Source organism: Scyliorhinus canicula, chromosome 21, assembly GCF_902713615.1.
Source record: "Scyliorhinus canicula chromosome 21, sScyCan1.1, whole genome shotgun sequence".
Classification (NCBI taxonomy): domain Eukaryota; kingdom Metazoa; phylum Chordata; class Chondrichthyes; order Carcharhiniformes; family Scyliorhinidae; genus Scyliorhinus; species Scyliorhinus canicula.
The window spans coordinates 731,369-752,459 of record NC_052166.1 but is presented as its reverse complement, the minus strand read 5'-3'; the positions used below and the strand labels follow the sequence as shown (position 1 = coordinate 752,459).

The window sequence follows — 21,091 nt, the reverse complement described above, 5'->3', positions numbered from 1 at the left end:
GTGTGGGACCCGTACCCCAGTGAGAGTCAGTGTGTGTGGGACCCGTACCCCAGTGAGAGTCAGTGTGTGTGGGACCCGTACCCCAGTGAGAGTCAGTGTGTGTGGGACCCCTACCCCAGTGAGAGTCAGTGTGTGTGGGACCGTACCCAGTGAGAGTCAGTGTGTGTGGGACCCGTACCCCAGTGAGAGTCAGTGTGTGTGGGACCCGTACCCCAGTGAGAGTCAGTGTGTGTGGGACCCGTACCCCAGTGAGAGTCAGTGTGTGGGACCCCTACCCCAGTGAGAGTCAGTGTGTGTGGGACCCCAGTGAGAGTCAGTGTGTGTGGGACCCATACCCCAGTGAGAGTCAGTGTGTGTGGGACCCCAGTGAGAGTCAGTGTGTGTGGGACCCCTACCCCAGTGAGAGTTAGTGTGTGTGGGACCCCAGTGAGAGTCGGTGTGTGTGGAACCCGTACCCCAGTGAGAGTCAGTGTGTGTGGGACCCCAGTGAGAGTCAGTGTGTGTGGGACCCGTACCCCAGTGCAAGTCAGTGTGTGTGGGACCCGTACCCCAGTGAGAGCCAGTGTGTGTGGAACCCCAGTGAGAGTCAGTGTGTGTGGGTCCTGTACCCCAGTGAGAGTCAGTGTGTGTGGGACCTGTACCCCAGTGAGAGCCAGTGTGTGTGGAACCCCAGTGAGAGTCAGTGTGTGTGGGACCCGTACCCCAGTGAGAGTCAGTGTGTGTGGGACCCGTACCCCAGTGAGAGTCAGTGTGTGTGGGACCCGTACCCCAGTGAGAGTCAGTGTGTGTGGGACCTGTACCCCAGTGAGAGTCAGTGTGTGTGGGACCCCTACCCCAGTGAGAGTCAGTGTGTGTGGGACCCCAGTGAGAGTCAGTGTGTGTAGGACCCATACCCCAGTGAGAGTCAGTGTGTGTGGGACCCCAGTGAGAGTCAGTGTGTGTGGGACCCCTACCCCAGTGAGAGTCAGTGTGTGTGGGACCCCAGTGAGAGTCGGTGTGTGTGGAACCCGTACCCCAGTGAGAGTCAGTGTGTGTGGGACCCCAGTGAGAGTCAGTGTGTGTGGGACCCGTAACCCAGTGCAAGTCAGTGTGTGTGGGACCCGTACCCCAGTGAGAGCCAGTGTGTGTGGAACCCCAGTGAGAGTCAGTGTGTGTGGGTCCTGTACCCCAGTGAGAGTCAGTGTGTGTGGGACCTGTACCCCAGTGAGAGCCAGTGTGTGTGGGACCCCAGTGAGAGTCAGTGTGTGGGGTCCTGTACCCCAGTGAGAGTCAGTGTGTGTGGGACCGTACCCCAGTGAGAGTCAGTGTGTGTGGGATCCCTACCCCAGTGAGAGTCAGTGTGTGTGGGACCCGTACCCCAGTGAGAGTCAGTGTGTGTGGGTCCCGTACCCCAGTGAGAGTCAGTGTGTGTGGGACCCGTACCCCAGTGAGAGTCAGTGTGTGTGGGACCCGTACCCCAGTGAGAGTCAGTGTGTGTGGGACCCGTACCCCAGTGAGAGTCAGTGTGTGTGGGACCCGTACCCCAGTGAGAGTCAGTGTGTGTGGGACCCCTACCCCAGTGAGAGTCAGTGTGTGTGGGACCCGTACCCCAGTGAGAGTCAGTGTGTGTGGGACCCGTACCCCAGTGAGAGTCAGTGTGTGTGGGACCCGTACCCCAGTGAGAGTCAGTGTGTGTGGGACCCCAGTGAGAGTCGGTGTGTGTGGAACCCGTACCCCAGTGAGAGTCAGTGTGTGTGGGACCCCAGTGAGAGTCAGTGTGTGTGGGACCCGTACCCCAGTGAGAGTCAGTGTGTGTGGGACCCCAGTGAGAGTCAGTGTGTGTGGGACCCCTACCCCAGTGAGAGTCAGTGTGTGTGGGACCCGTACCCCAGTGAGAGTCAGTGTGTGTGGGACCCCAGTGAGAGTCAGTGTGTGTGGGACCCCTACCCCAGTGAGAGTCAGTGTGTGTGGGACCCCAGTGAGAGTCAGTGTGTGTGGGACCCGTACCCCAGTGAGAGTCAGTGTGTGTGGGATCCGTATCCCAGTGAGAGTCAGTGTGTGTGGGACCCGTACCCCAGTGCAAGTCAGTGTGTGTGGGACCCGTACCCCAGTGAGAGCCAGTGTGTGTGGAACCCCAGTGAGAGTCAGTGTGTGTGGGTCCTGTACCCCAGTGAGAGTCAGTGTGTGTGGGACCTGTACCCCAGTGAGAGCCAGTGTGTGTGGAACCCCAGTGAGAGTCAGTGTGTGTGGGTCCTGTACCCCAGTGCGAGTCAGTGTGTGTGGGACCCGTACCCCAGTGAGAGTCAGTGTGTGTGGGATCCCTACCCCAGTGAGAGTCAGTGTGTGTGGGACCCGTACCCCAGTGAGAGTCAGTGTGTGTGGGTCCCGTACCCCAGTGAGAGTCAGTGTGTGTGGGACCCGTACCCCAGTGAGAGTCAGTGTGTGTGGGACCCGTACCCCAGTGAGAGTCAGTGTGTGTGGGACCCGTACCCCAGTGAGAGTCAGTGTGTGTGGGACCCGTACCCCAGTGAGAGTCAGTGTGTGTGGGACCCCTACCCCAGTGAGAGTCAGTGTGTGTGGACCCGTACCCCAGTGAGAGTCAGTGTGTGTGGGACCCGTACCCCAGTGAGAGTCAGTGTGTGTGGGACCCGTACCCCAGTGAGAGTCAGTGTGTGTGGGACCCCAGTGAGAGTCGGTGTGTTTGGAACCCGTACCCCAGTGAGAGTCAGTGTGTGTGGGACCCCAGTGAGAGTCAGTGTGTGTGGGACCCGTACCCCAGTGAGAGTCAGTGTGTGTGGGACCCCAGTGAGAGTCAGTGTGTGTGGGACCCCTACCCCAGTGAGAGTCAGTGTGTGTGGGACCCGTACCCCAGTGAGAGTCAGTGTGTGTGGGACCCCAGTGAGAGTCAGTGTGTGTGGGACCCCTACCCCAGTGAGAGTCAGTGTGTGTGGGACCCCAGTGAGAGTCAGTGTGTGTGGGACCCGTACCCCAGTGAGAGTCAGTGTGTGTGGGATCCGTATCCCAGTGAGAGTCAGTGTGTGTGTGGGACCCCAGTGAGAGTCAGTGTGTGTGGGACCCGTACCCCAGTGAGAGTCAGTGTGTGTGGGACCCATACCCCAGTGAGAGTCAGTGTGTGTGGGACCCGTACCCCAGTGAGAGTCAGTGTGTGTGGGACCCGTACCCCAGTGAGAGTCAGTGTGTGTGGGATCCGTATCCCAGTGAGAGTCAGTGTGTGTGGGATCCGTACCCCAGTGAGAGTCAGTGTGTGTGGGACCCGTACCCCAGTGAGAGTCAGTGTGTGTGGGACCCATATCCCAGTGAGAGTCAGTGTGTGTGGGACCCGTACCCCAGTGAGAGTCAGTGTGTGTGGGACCCGTACCCCAGTGAGCGTCAGTGTGTGTGGGACCCGTACCCCAGTGAGAGTCAGTGTGTGTGGGACCCGTACCCCAGTGAGAGTCAGTGTGTGTGGGACCCTACCCCAGTGAGAGTCAGTGTGTGTGGGACCCATATCCCAGTGAGAGTCAGTGTGTGTGGGACCCATACCTCAGTGAGAGTCAGTGTGTGTGGGACCCATACCCCAGCGATTTACAACTGGGGAAATGAGATTTAGAAAGATTTATGCAGCTGAGGTTTGAAGAAAGTTACAAATCTTCGTCACCACTCTGTACTTTCCAGTCTATTATTTTACAGAGTTTATATATACATTGAGCTGTTCCGCTCTGTCTTCGCATTCCCTCGCCTCCCTTTTCCACCTCTTCCCTTGCACTCGAGTCCAGCCTCAGCTTCATTTAGAAGATCTCTCTCATGTTTTCCACCGGCAAGTCCTTGAAACCCTGAAGTTCACACAGAGCCTGGAAGAGAGAACCACATTGAGAGAAGCTCATCAGTGTGTTTGACACCATCTCAAATCAGGAGGGAATGGGGTGTGGACAGGCCAGTCTGCACCAGTATCTGGGCCCCCCAACTCAACCAGAGAACCTCCCTGAAGAACCCCAACACTCCCGGAGACCCTCCCTCGAGTCCCTCAACTGTCCCAGAGACCCTCCCTCGAGTCCCTAAACTCTCCCAGAGACCCTCCCTCGAGGGCACCAACTCTTCCCGAGACTCTTAGCGAAAACCAAAACTCTCCCCAGACCCTCGCCAGAGTATCTGAACTCTCACCCGAGACACTCCGTGAACCCAACTCTCCTCGACCCTCCATCCAGAGCCCCAACTCTCCCCGAAACCCTCCCTCGAGAACTCCAACTCTCCCAGACCTGCCCCGAGAATCCTAACTCTCTGAGTCCCTCCATCAAGAACCCCAACTATCCCCGAGACTGTCTTCAAGTTCCACAACTCTCCCGATACCCTCCGAGACTCCAACCCTCCCAGAGACCCTCCCTCGAAAACCTGAGCTCCTCCCTCAAGTCTTCCTGAGAGCCTCCGAGTCCTCCACCTCTCCCGAGACCCTCGATCAAGCACACCAACTATCCCCGAGACCCTCCCTCGAATTCCCCAACTCTCCCTGAGACCCTCCCTCGAATTCCCCAACTCTCCCCGAGACCCTCGCTCGAATTCTCCAACTCCCCGAGACCCTCCCTCGAATTCCCCAACTCTCCCCAAGCCCCTCCTCCTGTCCCCAACTCTCCCCAAGACCCTCAAGTTTCTCAACTCTCCCTGAGACCCTCTCAGTCCTCCAACTATCCCAGAAATCCTCCATCAAGAACCCCAACTATCTCCGAGACCGTCTTCGAGTTCCCCAACTGCCCAAGACCCTCCGAGAGACCTCCAATGCTCCCCGAGACCCTGCCTCGGGAGCCCAACTATCCTCCAGACCCACATTGCAAACCGCAACTCTCTCCGAGGCCCTGCTCGAATACACCAGCTCCTCCATGCCAATCCAATCTCCTGAACCTCACCTTCCGCTTCCCTCAGACCCCTCTCGTCCATCAGAACCCCGACTCCTCACACCCCTGGCCCCTGGTGACCCCCCCCCCCCCACCCCGCGACAATCCCATGTGCCCCTCAGCGACCGCTCACCTCCAGCACCATTCGGATGTTGCCCTTGATCTTGGCTGAGTCTTTCGATAGTTTCTCTGCGAACCTGGGGAGAGAGGATGGACCATTAGCTGTGGGTCTGTGGTTTTGTTCTGGCTGTGTGATCACTTACTATCTCCCCACCCTGAAATCCCACCCAAACCTCTGGACGCTCAATGTGGAAGCGATCCTGAGTTAATCAGGCAGTGTGGATTACACTGCCAATCTCAGCTGGTTGGAGTCATTCCCGGCACAAAGGAAGATGGTTGTGGTGGTTGGAGGTCAATCATCTCAGTCCCAGGACATCACTGCAGGAGTTCCTCAGGGTCGTGTCCTCGGCCCCAACCATCTCCAGCTGCTTCATCAATGACCTCCCTTCCATCAGAAGGTCAGAAGTGGGGATGTTTGCGGATGACTGCACAATGTTCAGCCGCATTCCCGACTCCTCAGATAATGAAGCAGCCCGTGTCCAAATGCAGCAAGACCTGGACAATATCCAGGCTTGGGGTAAGTTACATTCCCGCCACACAAGCCCCAGGCAATGACCATCTCCTACAAGAGAGGATCTAACCATCGCCCCTTGACATTCAATGGCATTACCATCACTGAATCCCCCCACAATCAACATCCTGGGGGTTACCATTGATCAGAAACTGAACTGGACCCAGCCATAGAATCATAGAATTTGCAATGCAGAAGGAGGCCATTTGGCCCATCGAGTGTGCACCGGCTCTTGGAAAGAGCTCCTCTTAAGCCCACACCTCCAACCTATCCCCATAACCCAGTAATCCCACCTCACCTTTTTTGGACACTAAGGGCAATTTAACATATAAATACTGTGGCTACCAGAGCAGGTCAGAGGCTGGGAATCCTGTGGAGAGCAACTCACCTCCTGACCCCCCAAAGCCTGTCCACCATCTACAAGGCACAAGTCAGGAATGTGATGGAAACTCTCCACTTGCCTGGATGAGCGCAGCTCCAACAACACTCAAGAAGCTCAACACCATCCAGGACAAAGCAGCCCCGCTTGATCGACACCCCACCCACAAACATTCACTCCCTCCCCCACCGACGCACAGTGGCAGCCGTGAGCCGTCTCAATTGTGGAGGAAATCTCCCTCCTTGTCACAATGCCTTGGGTTAAAGTCCCCACTCCAGTGGCTTTTCTCCACAATCCTGTCTGACGCTCCGAGGGTGGATTACTGACTCGTGGATCAACCAAAACTTCAACTTACCCAGTCAGCTGGAGGGATTGCCTCTCGATAAACCTCAGCGCCTCTGCAAACGTCAGTTCGACGAAGAATCCATAGCCCACAGATACAAAAATCATCGATGTGTCCGGGCTGAAATAGTTACATCAGACACACATTAGTAACACACGGGTTTAGAATGGGGACGTTTCTGAACAAATGCCTCAGGAACAGGAGGCCATTCAGCCCCTCCCCAGCCTGTTACACAGGAACAGGAGGCCATTCAGCCGCTCTCCAGCCTGTTACACAGGAACAGGAGGCCATTCAGCCCCTCTCGGATCTGTTACACAGGAAGAGGAGCCCATTCAGCCCCTCTCGAGTCTGTTACACAGGAACAGGAGGAGGCCATTCAGCCCCTCTCCAGCCTGTTACACAGGAACAGGAGGAGGCCATTCACTCCCTCTCCAGCCTGTTACACAGGAACAGGAGGAGGCCATTCAGCCCCTCTCCAGCCTGTTACAGAGGAACAGGAGGCTATTCAGCCCCTCTCCAGCCTGTTACACAGGAATGGAGGCCATTCAGCCCCTCTCCAGCCTGTTACACAGGAATGGAGGCCATTCAGCCCCTCTCCAGCCAGTTAATTTCAGAGCTCAGGGCTCCTGGTGGAGCGATGGAGATTGCTGGATGCATGGAGGGAGGGGGGGGCAGAGCGGGCTGAGCTCAGAGGAGGGTCGTAGGAACTGGAGGAGGTTACAGAGATAGGGAGGGGTGTAGGGACTGGAGGAGGTTACAGAGATAGGGAGGGTCGTAGGAACTGGAGGAGGTTACAGAGATAGGGAGGGTCGTAGGAACTGGAGGAGGTTACAGAGATAGGGAGGGGTTTAGGGGTTGGAGGAGGTTACAGAGATAGGGAGGGTTGTTGGGGTGGAGGAGGTTACAGAGATAGGGGGGGTGTAGGGGGCTGGAGGAGGTTACAGAGATAGGGAGGGGTGTAGGGGCTGGAGGAGGTTACAGAGATAGGGAGGGTTGTTGGGGTGGAGGAGGTTACAGAGATAGGGAGGGGTGTAGGGTCTGGAGGAGGTTACAGAGATAGGGAGGGGTGTTGGGGCTGGAGGAGGTTACAGAGATAGGGATGGGTGTGGGGGCTGGAGGAGGTTACAGAGATAGGGAGGGGTGTAGGGGCTGGAGGAGGTTACAGGGATAGGGAGGGGTGTGGGGGCTGGAGGAGGTTACAGAGATAGGGAGGGGGTGTAGGGGCTGGAGGAGGTTACAGAGATAGGGATAGGTGTGGGGGCTGGAGGAGGTAACAGAGATAGGAAGGGGTATAGGGGGGAATGAGACTGATGTCGGGGGGAGAGTGGGTGTTGGGAGGGGGGACTGGGTGGGGTGGGGAGGGGGGGACTGGGTGGGGTGGGGAGGGGGGGGACTGGGCGGGGTGGGGAGGGGGGGACTGGGGCGGGGGGGGGGGGGGGGGGGGCGATACTCTGATACTCACACTTTGGCCTTTACATAGAAGTTACAGCCCAGGTCGACCTGCATCGTCAGCTCTTTGCTCTCCGACTCCTGCAACACACAAGGCATTCCTTCAGAATCTCTCACCCTCAGGACCCCAAATCACAGCACAGCAAGATCCCACAGGCAGCAGTGTGGTAATGAGCCCAATTATCGGTTGGTTGAATAAATCTTGGCCATAGGGCAGTGGAGATGCCGCACCCCCCCTTCCAATAGCGGACGTGGGAATTTATAAACCACCCAGAGACGGCACAGGCTCACTTAACCTCCCGTCACCTAGTAAGCAGCACCTCCGACAGTGCAGCACTCCCTCAGTACTGACCCTCTGACAGTGCGGCACTCCCTCAGTACTGACCCTCTGACAGTGCAGCACTCCCTCAGTACTGACCCTCTGACAGTGCAGCACTCCCTCAGTACTGACCCTCTGACAGTGCGGCACTCCCTCAGTACTGACCCTCTGACAGTGCAGCACTCCCTCAGTACTGACCCTCTGACAGTGCTGCGCTCCCTCAGTACTGACCCTCTGACAGTGCGGCACTCCCTCAGTACTGACCCTCTGACAGTGCAGCACTCCCTCAGTACTGACTCTCTGACAGTGCAGCATTCCCTCAGTACTGACCCTCTGACAGTGCAGTACTCCCTCAGTACTGACCCTCTGACAGTGCGGCACTCCCTCAGTACGACCCTCTGACAGTGCAGCACTCCCTCAGTACTGACCCTCTGACAGTGCGGCACTCCCTCAGTACTGACCCTCTGACAGTGCGGCACTCCCTCAGTACTGACCCTCTGACAGTTGCAGCACTCCCCCAGTACTGACCCTCTGACAGTGCAGCGCTCCCTCAGTACTGACCCTCTGACAGTGCAGCACTCTCTCAGTACTGACCCTCTGACAGTGCAGCACTCCCTCAGTACTGACCCTCTGACAGTGCAGGCACTCCCTCAGTACTGACCCTCTGACCAGTGCAGCGCTCCCTCAGTACTGACCCTCTGACAGTGCAGCACTCTCTCAGTACTGACCCTCTGACAGTGCAGCACTCCCTCAGTACTGACCCTCTGACAGTGCAGCACTCCCTCAGTACTGACCCTCTGACAGTGCAGCACTCCCTCAGTACTGACCCTCCGACAGTGCGGGCTCCCTCAGTACTGACCCTCTGACAGTGCAGCACTCTCTCAGTACTGACCCTCTGACAGTGCAGCACTCCCTCAGTACTGACCCTCTGACAGTGCGGCACTCCCTCAGCACTGACCCTCTGACGGTGCGGCACTGCCTCAGTACTGACCCTCTGACAGTGCAGCACTCCCTCAGTACTGACCCACTGACAGTGCGGCACTCCCTCAGTACTGACCCTCTGACAGTGCGGCACTCCCTCAGTACTGACCCTCTGACAGTGCTGCGCTCCCTCAGTACTGACCCTCTGACAGTGCGGCACTCCCTCGGTACTGACCCTCTGACAGGGCACCACTCCCTCAGTACTGACCCTCTGACAGTGCGGCACTCCCTCAGTACTGACCCTCTGACAGTGCGGCACTCCCTCAGCACTGACCCTCTGACAGTGCGGCACTCCCTCAGTACTGACCCTCTGACAGTGCGGCACTCCCTCAGTACTGACCCTCTGACAGTGCGGCACTCCCTCAGTACTGACCCTCTTTTTTTTTTTAAATAATTTTTATTGAGAAATTTTGTTTTTATACAACAATAACGCACCTTACTAAAATACCGAAAATAACAATAATATTAACAATCATATACATTCGCCCCATCCCCATGAACAACCCAGCATTTTAACAACAACGCAAATTAACACACCATAAAGTTACAGAATAAACACTACAATAATGCACCCCCCCCCCCCCCCCCAAACCGGGTTGCTGCTGCTATTGACCCAGTTACCTATCTCTGAGCCAGGAAGTCCAGAAAAGGCTGCCATCGTTTATAGAACCCTTGTATTGATCCTCTCAGGGCAAATTTGACCTTTTCCAATTTTATAAATCCCGCCATGTCACTGATCCAGGTCTCCACGCTTGGGGGCCTCGCGTCCTTCCATTGTAGCAAGATCCTTCGCCGGGCTACTAGGGACGCAAAGGCCAGCACACCGGCCTCTTTCGCCTCCTGCACTCCCGGCTCCACCCCAACCCCAAAAATCGCGAGTCCCCATCCTGGTTTGACCCTGGATCCAACCACCCTCGACACCGTCCCCGCCACCCCCTTCCAGAATTCTTCCAGTGCTGGGCATGCCCAGAACATATGGGCATGGTTCGCTGGGCTCCCCGAACATCTGGTGCACCTGTCCTCACCCCCGAAGAACCTACTCATCCTAGTCCCGGACATGTGGGCCCGGTGCAGCACCTTGAATTGGATGAGACTAAGCCTCGCACATGAGGAGGAAGAGTTGACTCTCTCCAAGGCCTCCGCCCAAGTCCCGTCCTCTATCTGCTCCCCGAGTTCCTCCTCCCATTTAGCCTTCAGCTCCTCCACTGACGACTCCTCCACCTCCTGCATTACCTTATAGATGTCAGACACCTTCCCCTCTCCTACCCACACCCCCGAAAGCACTCTGTTCATCGTCCCCTGCGAGGGCAGCAAAGGGAATCCCTCTACCTGTCACCTAGCAAACGCCTTTACCTGCAGGTATCTGAACATGTTCCCCTGGGGAAGGCCAAATTTATCTTCCAGTTCCCCCAGGCCCGCAAACCTCCCGCCAATAAACAGGTCCCTCAATTTGCTGATGCCCGCCCTTTGCCATCCCCTGAATCCCCCATCCGTGTTCCCCGGGATGAACCGATGGTTGCCACCCAGTGGAGCCTCCATCGAGCCCCCTGTTTCCCCCCGATGCCGTCTCCACTGTCCCCAGATTCTTAGGGTCGCCGCCACCACCGGGCTCGTGGTAACCCTCTTGGGGGAGAGCGGCAACGGTGCCGTTACCATGGCACCCAGGCTTGTACCTCTACATGACGCCATCTCCATTCTTTTCCACGCCACCCCTCCCCCCTCCATCACCCATTTACGCACCATTGACACATTGGCTGCCCAATAGTACCCCAGAAGGTTGGGCAGCGCCAGCCCGCCTCTATCCCTCCCTCGCTCCAGGAACACCCTCCTCACTCTCGGAGTCCCATGTGCCCACACAAAGCTCAGAATACTGCCGGTCACTCTCCTAAAGAAGGCCCTGGGGATAAATATGGGCAGGCACTGAAAAAGGAACAAGAACCTCGGAAGCACTGTCATTTTGACGGACTGCACCCTCCCCGCCAACGACAATGGCAGCATGTCCCACCTCCTGAACTCCTCCTCCATCTGATCTACCAGTCTGGTAAAGTTATGCTTGTGGAGAGTCCCCCAGTCCCTGGCCACTTGCACCCCCAGGTACCTAAAGCTCTCCCCTGCCCGCCTAAGCGGGAGCCTCCCAATTCCTTCCTCCTGGTCTCCAGGGTGCACCACAAACACCTCGCTCTTGCCCAAGTTTAATTTATAACCTGAGAAGGTCCCAAACTCGGCTAGCAGCTCCATGACCCCCGGCATCCCTCCCACCGGGTCCGCCACATACAGTAACAGGTCGTCGGCATACAACGACACCCTATGTTCCTCTCCACCTCGCACCAAGCCTCTCCACCTCTCTGAATCTCTCAATGCCATCGCCAGCGGCTCGATTGCCAATGCAAACAACAAGGGGGACAAGGGGCAACCCTGCCTGGTCCCTCGGTAATGCCGGAAGTACTCCGACCTCCTCCTAGTCGTGGCCACGCACGCCATCGGGGCCTCATATAGCAGCCTTACCCATCTAATGAACCCTTCACCAAATCCAAACCTCCCCAACACCTCCCATAGGTACCCCCACCACTCTATCGAAGGCCTTCTCCGCATCCAGCGCCACCACTATCTCTGCCTCCCCCTCAATCGCCGGCATCATAATGACATTCAGCAATCTCCGCACATTCGTGTTCAGCTGCCTTCCCTTCACAAAACCTGTCTGGTCCTCATGCACAACCCCTGGCACACAGTCCTCTATCCTGGTGGCCAGGATTTTTGCCAGCACCTTAGCATCCACGTTGAGGAGAGATATGGGCCTGTATGAACCACACTGCTGGGGGTCCGTGTCCCTCTTTAAAATTAACGAGATCAGCGCCCGTGACATCGTCGGGGGCAAAGTCCCCCCTTCCCACGCTTCGTTGAGTGTCCGCACCAGCAAGGGGCCCACTAGGTCCACGAACTTTTTATAAAATTCCACCGGGAACCCATCCGGCCCCGGTGCCTTCCCTGACTGCATCTGCCCGATCCCCTTAACTAGCTCCTCCAGCTCAATCGGCGCACCCAGCCCCTCCACCTTCTCCTCCTGCACCTTCGGGAAAGAAAGCCTGTCAAGGAACCTCTCCATTCCCCTCCTCTCCCCCGTTGGCTCCGACTGGTACAGTTCCCCGTAAAAGTCCTTGAAGACCTCATTCACCTCTACCCCCTTCCGCACCACATTCCCACTCTTGTCTCTCACTCCAGCAATCTCCTTAGCCGCATCCCGCTTACGGAGCTGATGAGCCAGCATCCTACTCGCCTTTTCACCATGTTCGTACACTGCCCCTTGTGCCTTCCTCCACTGTGCCTCAGCCTTTCTAGTGGTCAGCAAATCAAATTTAGCCTGCAGGCTGCGCCTCTCCCCCAACAGTCCCTCCTCTGGTTCCTCTGCATACCTCCTGTCCACCTCCAGCATCTTTCCCACCAGTCTATCCCTCTCACTCCTCTCGCTCCTCTCCCTGTGTGCCCGGATGGATATCAGCTCCCCACGAATCTACTGCCTTCAGGGCTTCCCAGACCATCCCCACCTGAACCTCCCCCGTATCATTCACCTCAAGGTACCCCTCAATACTTGGCCGGACCCTCCTACACACCTCCTCCTCCGCCAACAACCCCACATCCAACCGCCACAATGGACGTTGGTCTCGCACCTCCCCCATTTCCAACTCTATCCAATGCGGAGCGTGGTCAGAGATTGCAATGGCCGAATACTCGGCCTCCTCCACTCTCGGAATCAGTCCCCTACTCACCACGAAGAAATCTATCCGAGAGTAGACCCTATGTACGTGGGAGAAGAAAGAGTACTCACGTGCCCTCGGCCTCACAAACCTCCATGGATCCACCCCACCCATCTGATCCATAAACCCTCTCAGTACCTTGGCCGCCGCCGGCCTCCTACCCGTCCTAGAGCTGGACCGATCCAGTGAAGGATCCAACACCGTATTAAAGTCCCCCCCTATGATCAGACCTCCCGCCTCCAGATCCGGGATCCGTCCCAACATACGCCTCATAAAGCCCGCATCGTCCCAATTTGGGGCATACACACTAGCCAGTACCACCTTCTCTCCTTGTAGCCTGCCCCTAACCATCACATACCTACCCCCCTTATCCGCCACCACCTCCGATGCCTCAAACAACACATTTTTCCCCACCAGAATCGCCACTCCCCGGTTCCTCACATCCAACCCCGAGTGGAAAACCTGCCCCACCCATCCCTTCCTCAGGCGGACCTGGTCCGCCACCCTCAGGTGGGTCTCCTGAAGCATTGCCACATCCGCCTTCAGCCCCTTCAGGTGAGCCAGTACCCTTGACCGCTTCACCGGCCCATTCAACCCTCTCACATTCCAGGTGACCAACCGGATCAGAGGGCGTCCCGCCCCCCTCCCCCGTCGGCTAGCCATAGCCCGTCGACTGCCCGCCCCAGGCCAGCATCCCCTGCTCGACCCCGTCCCCATAGCGACAACCCCTCACCTCTGTCCCCCCAGCCCCTACCAGCTCCTTCTTGACCCTACCAGCAGCAACCCGGTATTCCCTTTCCCCCCTCCCTTCCCCCCCAGGCTAGGAACCCTCCCAGCCGCGAACCGTCCTCCATTGTACTTCCGTGGGTCAGCTAACTTCTGCTGACCCCGGAAACTCCCGCCAATAGCCCGACCCCTCCCGAAGTGGGATCATCCCCCAATCTATCCCTCCTCCTGGCACCGCTCCAGCGCGGGGAAGAACCAGTTAAGGCCCCACCTCCCCCGTCACCATCTCCGCCCCCCCAGCCCCGCAGCGCGGGAAACCAGAGGAAAGCCCGCGCTTTCGCCCTGCCCCACCACACCCTTCTGACGCAGCTCCCAAATATCAGCCCCACTCCATACCCCCACTCCGGCATAGAATACAACATACCCCCCCGACCCTCCCCGCAAGATACACAGCCCAAACAATGCCCCAAGCACAAAAACAAAAACATAGCAGAACAACCCCCCCGTAAATAACCATATCAAAATTGCAAAAGTACTAAAACAAGAAGAAAAAAACAGAAGAAAAAGAGAACACAGCAACAGCAGAATCCAGCACTAATATCTTACAGCCTACCTCGCAACCCCCAACCCCTAGTTCAAGTCCAGTTTCTCCGTCCGCACGAAGGCCCACGCCTCCTCCGGGGAATCGAAATAATGGTGCCGGTCCGAATAAGTTACCCACAGGCGCGCGGGCTGCAACATTCCGAACTTTATCTTTTTCCTGTAAAGCACCTCTTTCGTCCGATTAAATCCTGACCGCCGCTTAGCCACCTCCGCACTCCAGTCCTGGTAGATCCGCACTACCCCATTCTCCCAATTGCTGCTCTTCACCTTCTTGGCCCAGCGCAGCACGCAGTCCCGATCACTGAACCGGTGGAACCTCACCAGCACCGCACGCGGGGGTTCATTCTCCTTAGGCCTCCTGGCCAGTACTCTGTGTGCTCCCTCCAACTCCAGGGGCAGATGGAGAGACCCGGCCCCCACTAGCGAATCCAGCATTACAGCCACATAGGCTGTCAGGTCCGATCCCTCCAGCCCCTCCGCAAGGCCCAAGATCCGCAGGTTTTTCCGCCTCATGCGGTGATCCAGCTCCTCGAATCGTTCCTGCCACTTCTTGTGGAGTGCTTCGTGCCCCTCCACCTTACTCACGAGGACCACGGCCTCCTCCTCGCGTTCAATGGCCTGCGTCTGCAACGTCTTGATGGCAGCACCCTGGGTGGACTGAATCTCTGACAGCCTTCTGTTTGTTTCCTGCAGAGAGCTCAGTACTTCATCCTTGAATTCTTTAAAGCAGCGCAGGAGATCAGTTTGTTGTTTCTGGGCCCAGAGTCTCCACTCCTCTGGAGCTCTGTCGGCAGCCATCTTGGATCCCTTCCCCCGTTTTTTCTGAGGAGCTGCTGCTGTTTTTTCCACCTTTCCACTCCGAGTTCGAGGCATGGACTGCAGGGAAAGTCGTTCAGCACACCTTCCCCCACCGGGAGACGTCGAAAAATTTCCGTTTTGGGCTCTCAAAAGAGCCGAAAAATCTCTTTAAAACGGGAGGTCCCACATGTGTGGCTTATTGCTGCATCACTGCCACCGGAAGTCCAGTACTGACCCTCTGACAGTGCGGCGCTCCCTCAGTACTGACCCTCTGACAGTGCGGCGCTCCCTCAGTACTGACCCTCTGACAGTGCGGCGCTCCCTCAGTACTGACCCTCTGACAGTGTGGCACTCCCTCAGTACTGACCCTCTGACAGTGCAGCACTCCCTCCGTACTGACCCTCTGACAGTGCGGCACTCCCTCAGTACTGACCCTCTGACAGTGCAGCACTCCCTCCGTACTGACCCTCTGACAGTGCAGCACTCCCTCAGTACTGACCCTCTGACAGTGCAGCACTCCCTCAGTACTGACCCTCTGACAGTGCGGCACTCCCTCAGTACTGACCCTCTGACAGTGCAGCACTCCCTCAGTACTGACCCTCTGACAGTGCGGCACTCCCTCAGTACTGACCCTCTGACAGTGCAGCACTCCCTCAGTACTGACCCTCTGACAGTGCAGCACTCCCTCAGTACTGACCCTCTACAGTGCAGCACTCCCTCAGTACTGACCCTCTGACAGTGAGGCTCTCCCTCAGTGCTGACCCTCTGACAGTGCGGCACTCCCTCACTACTGACCCTCTGACAGTGCGGCACTCCCTCAGCACTGACCCTCTGACATTGCGGCACTCCCTCAGTACTGACCCTCTGACAGTGCGGCGCTCCCTCAGTACTGACCCTCTGACAGTGCGGCACTCCCTCAGTACTGACACTCTGACAGTGCGGCACTCCCTCACTACTGACCCTCTGACAGTGCAGCACTCTCTCAGTACTGACCCTCTGACAGTGCAGCACTCCCTCAGTACTGACCCTCTGACAATGCAGCACTCCCTCAGTACTGACCCTCTGACAGTGCGGCACTCCCTCAGTACTGACCCTCTGACAATGCAGCACTCCCTCAGTACTGACCCTCTGACAGTGCAGCACTCCCTCACTATTGACCCTCTGACAGTGCGCACTCCCTCAGTACTGATCCTCTGACAGTGCAGCACTCCCTCAGTACTGACCCTCTGACAGTGCGGCACTCCCTCAGTACTGACCCTCTGACAGTGCGGCACTCCCTCAGTACTGACCCTCTGACAGTGCAGCACTCCCTCAGTACTGACCCTCTGACAGTGCGGCACTCACTCAGTACTGACCCTCTGACAGTGCGGCACTCCCTCAGTACTGACCCTCTGACGGTGCAGAACTCCCTCAGTACTGACCCTCTGACAGTGCGGTACTCCCTCAGTACCGACCCTCTGACAGTGCGGCACTCCCTCAGTACTGACCCTCTGACAGTGCGGCACTCCCTCAGTGCTGACTCTGACAGTGGGTCGCTCCCTCAGTACTGACCCTCTGACAGTGCTGCGCTCCCTCAGTACTGACCCTCTGACAGTGCGGCACTCCCTCAGTACTGACACTCTGACAGTGCAGCACTCCCTCAGTACTGACCCTCTGACAGTGAGGCACTCCCTCAGTACTAACCCTCTGACCGTGCGGCACTCCCTCAGTACTGACCCTCTGACAGTGCAGCACTCCCTCAGTACTGACCCTCTGACAGTGCAGCACTCCCTCAGTACTGACCCTCTGACAGTGCGGCACTCCCTCAGTACTGACTGTCTGACAGTGCAGCACTCCCTCAGCACTGACCCTCTGACAGTGAGGCTCTCCCTCAGTACTGACCCTCTGACAGTGCGGCGCTCCCTCAGTACTGACCCTCTGACAGTGCGGCACTCCCTCAGTACTGACCCTCTGACAGTGCGGCACTCCCTCAGTACTGACCCTCTGACAGTGCAGCACTCCCTCAGTACTGACCCTCTGACAGTGCGGCACTCCCTCAGTACTGACCCTCTGACAGTGCGGCACTCCCTCAGTACTGACCCTCTGACAGTGCAGCACTCCCTCAGTACTGACCCTCTGACAGTGCAGCACTCCCTCAGTACTGACCCTCTGACAGTGCGGCACTCCCTCAGTACTGACCCTCTGACGGTGCAGAACTCCCTCAGTACTGACCCTCTAACAGTGCGGTACTCCCTCAGTACCGACCCTCTGACAGTGCGGCACTCCCTCAGTACTGACCCTCTGACAGTGCGGCACTCCCTCAGTGCTGACTCTGACAGTGGGTCGCTCCCTCAGTACTGACCCTCTGACAGTGCTGCGCTCCCTCAGTACTGACCCTCTGACAGCGTGGCACTCCCTCAGTACTGACACTCTGACAGTGCAGCACTCCCTCAGTACTGACCCTCTGACAGTGAGGCACTCCCTCAGTACTAACCCTCTGACCGTGCGGCACTCCCTCAGTACTGACCCTCTGACAGTGCAGCACTCCCTCAGTACTGACCCTCTGACAGTGCAGCACTCCCTCAGTACTGACCCTCTGACAGTGCAGCACTCCCTCAGTACTGACCCTCTGACAGTGCAGCACTCCCTCAGTACTGACCCTCTGACAGTGAGGCTCTCCCTCAGTGCTGACCCTCTGACAGTGCGGCGCTCCCTCAGTACTGACCCTCTGACAGTACGGCACTCCCTCAGTACTGACCCTCTGACAGTGCGGCGCTCCCTCAGTACTGACCCTCTGACAGTGCGGCACTCCCTCAGTACTGACCCTCTGACAGTGCGGCACTCCCTCAGTACTGACCCTCTGACAGTGCGGCACTCCCTCAGTACTGACCCTCTGACAGTGCGGCACTCCCTCAGTACTGACTCTCCGTCAGTGCGGTGCTGAATTCCTGTCTTGGTGCCTGGGTCTGCACATGAGTCGGGCACAGGGATGCCAGTGCAGAGGGAGGCCAGCACAAGTCAAGACATATCCCTGCGAACGAGGTCCTACAAGCTCGAGGACAGGAGACCTGACTTGTGCGAGTAACCCGTTTGGCCTGAACATTGACCGCCCCAGCTGATGAATAATTGCTGGCCTGTGCGCCCGTACCTGTAACCGCTCGATGACGTTCTTCAGCTGGAGATACTGTGCGATCTTCTCGTAGATTTTGTCGCGCTGTTCCAGAATTTTCCTGTGAGGGCAGAGACGAAAGGAGTTAAAGGGTTAGCCGGGCTCACCATTCATTCGGGACAGGCGAGCGTGCCAGAGATCGGAGCAATGGGGGGGTCACCATCACCAAACAGTCTGTCCTGGCCCATTCACAGTCAAGAAGGCCCAACAACGTCTCTCCTTCCTACGGAAGCTAAAGACATTTGGCATGTCTGCATCGACTATCACAAACGTCTACAGATGTGCGATAGAGAGCATCCGATCCGGCTGCATCACAGCTCGGTATGGCAACTGCTCGGTGCAAGATTGCAAGAAACTGCAGATTGTGGTGAACTCAGACCAACACATCACACAAGCTCGCCACCCCCACATTGATTCTGTCTACACCTCCCGCTGCCTCAGGAAGGCAGACAGCATTATCAGAGACCCCGCCCACCCAGGCATTGCCTTCTTCCAGACCCTTCCATCAGGCAGAAGATACAGAAGTCTGAAGACCCGCACATCCAGACATAGGAACAGCTTCTTCCCCACAGCTACCAGACTCCTCAACGACTCCCCTCCTCAGACTGACCGGTTCCCTGTAAGAACACTATTCACGGCGCCCTATGCTGCTCTTGCTCATGTATTTGCTTTGTTTGGCCCCTTGTTCCGCACTGTAACCAATCACTGTTTGTCAATGTTCCCTTAGCCGCAGAAAAATACTTTTCACTGTACTTCAGTACGTGTGGCAATCAAATCAAATCAAGGCTCCTCCATTCGTCTGTCGGAGCCTCTAATCCGAGCCGGGGTTTCCTAGCTGGGGCACTCAGCGTATGCTCTGTAACGGTCACTGGCACGGGCAGAGGCAATGGGATAGACAGGCCCTCGGATGTGGGGCTGCGGCATTTCTCCGGGTGATTAAGGCTCGGGGAAGGAATGATCACTGATAGCCAATAAACAGCCCGGCTACAGGAAATGAAATGAATGAATGAAAAATGAAAATCGCTTATTGTCACGAGTAGGCTTCAATGAAGTTACTGTGAAAAGCCCCTAGTCGCCACATTCCGGCGCCTGTCCGGGGAGGCTGGTACGGGAATCACCAGCCACAGGACTAGTGCTAGACCGGTGCACCAGACGGCCGGTGCTCCAGACGGCCAGTGCACCAGACGGCCGGTGCTCCAGACGGCCAGTGCACCAGACGGCCGGTGCTCCAGACGGCCAGAGCTCCAGACGGCCAAACAACCCAGTCTAGTCATGTGACCAGTGTCCAGACCCCCACTTCCCCTCTGCCCAGCCCCACACCCCGACTCCTCCCCCCCACATCCCCTGGCCCCGCCCTCCCCCCACATCCCCTGGCCCCGCCCTCCCCCCACATCCCCTGGCCCCGCCCTCCCCCCACATCCCCTGGCCCCTCCCTCCCCCCCCATATCCCCTGGCCCCTCCCTCCCCCCCCACATCCCCTGGCCCCTCCCTCCCCCCCCCACATCCCTGGCTCCTCCCTCCCTCCCCCCACATCCCCTGGCCCCTCCCTCCCCCCTGGCCCCTCCCCCCACATCCCCTGGCCCATCCCCCCCACATCCCCAGCCCCTCCCTCCCCCCCTGGCCCCTCCCTCCCCCCTGGCCCCTCCCCCCCACATCCCCTGGCCCCTCCCCCCACATCCCCTGGCCCCTCCCCCCCACATCCCCTGGCCCCTCCCTCCCCCCCACATCCCCTGGCCCCTCCCTCCCCCTGGCCCCTCCCTCCCCCCCGGGCCCCTCCCTTCCTCCCCCCCGGGCCCCTCCCTCCCTCCTTCCCCCCCTGGCCCCTCCCTCCCCCCTGGCCCCTCCTCCCCCTCCCTCCCCCTCCTCCCCCTCCCCCTCCCTCCCCCCTGGCCCCTCCCTCCTCCCTGGCCCCTTCCTCCCCCTCCCTGGCCCCTCCTCCCTGGCCCCTCCTCCCTCCTCCCTGGCCCCTCCCTCCTCCCTGGCCCCTCCTCCTCCTCCTCCCTGGCCCCTCCCTCCCTCCTCCCTGGCCCTTCCCTCCCTCCCCCCTGGCCCCTCCCTCCCCCCTGGCCCCTCCCTCCCTCCCTCCCTCCCTCCCTGGCCCCTCCCTCCTCCCTGGCCCCTCCCTCCCTCCTGGCTCCCTCCCTCCTCCCTGGCCCCTCCCTCCCTCCTCCCTGGCCCCTCCCTCCCTCCTCCCTGGCCCCTCCCTCCTCCCTGGCCCCTCCCTCCCTCCTCCCTGGCCCCTCCCTCCCTCCTCCCTGGCCCTCCCTCCCTCCCTCCCTGGCCCCTCCCTCCCTCCCTGGCCCCTCCCTCCCTCCCTCCCTGGCCCCTCCCTCCCTCCCTGGCCCCTCCCTCCCTCCCTCCCTGGCCCCTCCCTCCCTCCCTCCCTGGCCCCTCCCTCCCTCCCTGGCCCCTCCCTCCCTCCCTCCCTGGCCCCTCCCTCCCTCCCTCCCTGGCCCCTCCCTCCCTCCCTCCCTGGCCCCTCCCTCCCTCCCTCCCTGGCCCCTCCCTCCCTCCCTCCCTGGCCCCTCCCTCCCTCCCTCCCTCCCTTCCCTCCCTCCTCCCTGGCCCCTCCCTCCTCCCTGCCCTCCCTGCCCCTCCCTCCCTCCCTCCCTCCCTGGTCCCTCCCTCCCTCCCTCCCTGGCCCCTCCCTCCCTCCCTCCCTGGCCCCTCCCTCCCTCCTCCCTGCTGGCCCCTCCCTCCCTCCTCCCTGGCCCCTCCCTCCTCCCTCCCTGGCCCCTCCCTCCTCCCTCCCTGGCCCCTCCCTCCTCCCTCCCTGGCCCCTCCCTCCTCCCTCCCTGGCCCCTCCCTCCTCCCTCCCTGGCCCCTCCCTCCTCCCTCCCTGGCCCCCCCCTCCTCCCTCCCTGGCCCCTCCCTCCTCCCTGGCCCCTCCCTCACTCACTCACACACCCCATCTCCCCCTCCCCCTCCCTGACTCACTGCAGGTCTGGCTGTAAAACCTCTGTGAGGAAAGCCTCATATTCCAGAACCTTCCCCGCCGCCATTATTGCGCGCGCGCGGCAGCGGAGCCTGCTGATTGGCGGAGCAGCGGCTCCCCGCCCCATTGGCCAAGCTGGTGTGGGGGGCGGGGCTAGGCTGG

The 21,091-nt window shown here is 58.9% G+C and overlaps 2 protein-coding genes across 2 annotated transcripts in view; one reads left to right on the top strand and one right to left on the bottom strand.

Annotated features, from left to right (window-relative positions):
* Positions 1 to 3,687, top strand: part of LOC119955881 (PDZ domain-containing protein 4-like) — a 27,897-nt gene extending 24,210 nt beyond the window's left edge. Inside the window, exon 7 of the mRNA XM_038782533.1 lies at positions 3,670 to 3,687. Within this exon, the coding sequence (XP_038638461.1) occupies positions 3,670 to 3,687 (18 nt within the window). The remainder of the gene's footprint in view (positions 1 to 3,669) is intronic.
* LOC119955709 (protein UXT-like) lies at positions 3,580 to 21,091 on the bottom strand. The gene is made up of 6 exons (XM_038782187.1): positions 20,932 to 21,091; positions 17,974 to 18,055; positions 7,681 to 7,748; positions 6,231 to 6,338; positions 4,999 to 5,062; positions 3,580 to 3,830 (listed from the first exon to the last, which is right to left on the bottom strand). Exons 1-6 carry the CDS (start codon positions 21,054 to 21,056, stop codon positions 3,768 to 3,770), a joined length of 510 nt encoding a protein of 169 aa, XP_038638115.1. The 5' UTR covers positions 21,057 to 21,091; the 3' UTR covers positions 3,580 to 3,767.

Bases quoted from the DNA above. Each gene is read 5' to 3' on its own strand.
- LOC119955709 (XM_038782187.1), bottom strand. From the start codon at position 21,056: ATGGGGCGGGGAGCCGCTGCTCCGCCAATCAGCAGGCTCCGCTGCCGC. The intron at 18,056-20,931 runs GTGAGTCAGGGA...CTGCCCTCACAG, and splicing joins GTTTTACAGCCAGACCTGCA to GAAAATTCTGGAACAGCGCG. The intron at 6,339-7,680 runs GTGAGTATCAGA...TAACTATTTCAG, and splicing joins TTCTATGTAAAGGCCAAAGT to CCCGGACACATCGATGATTT.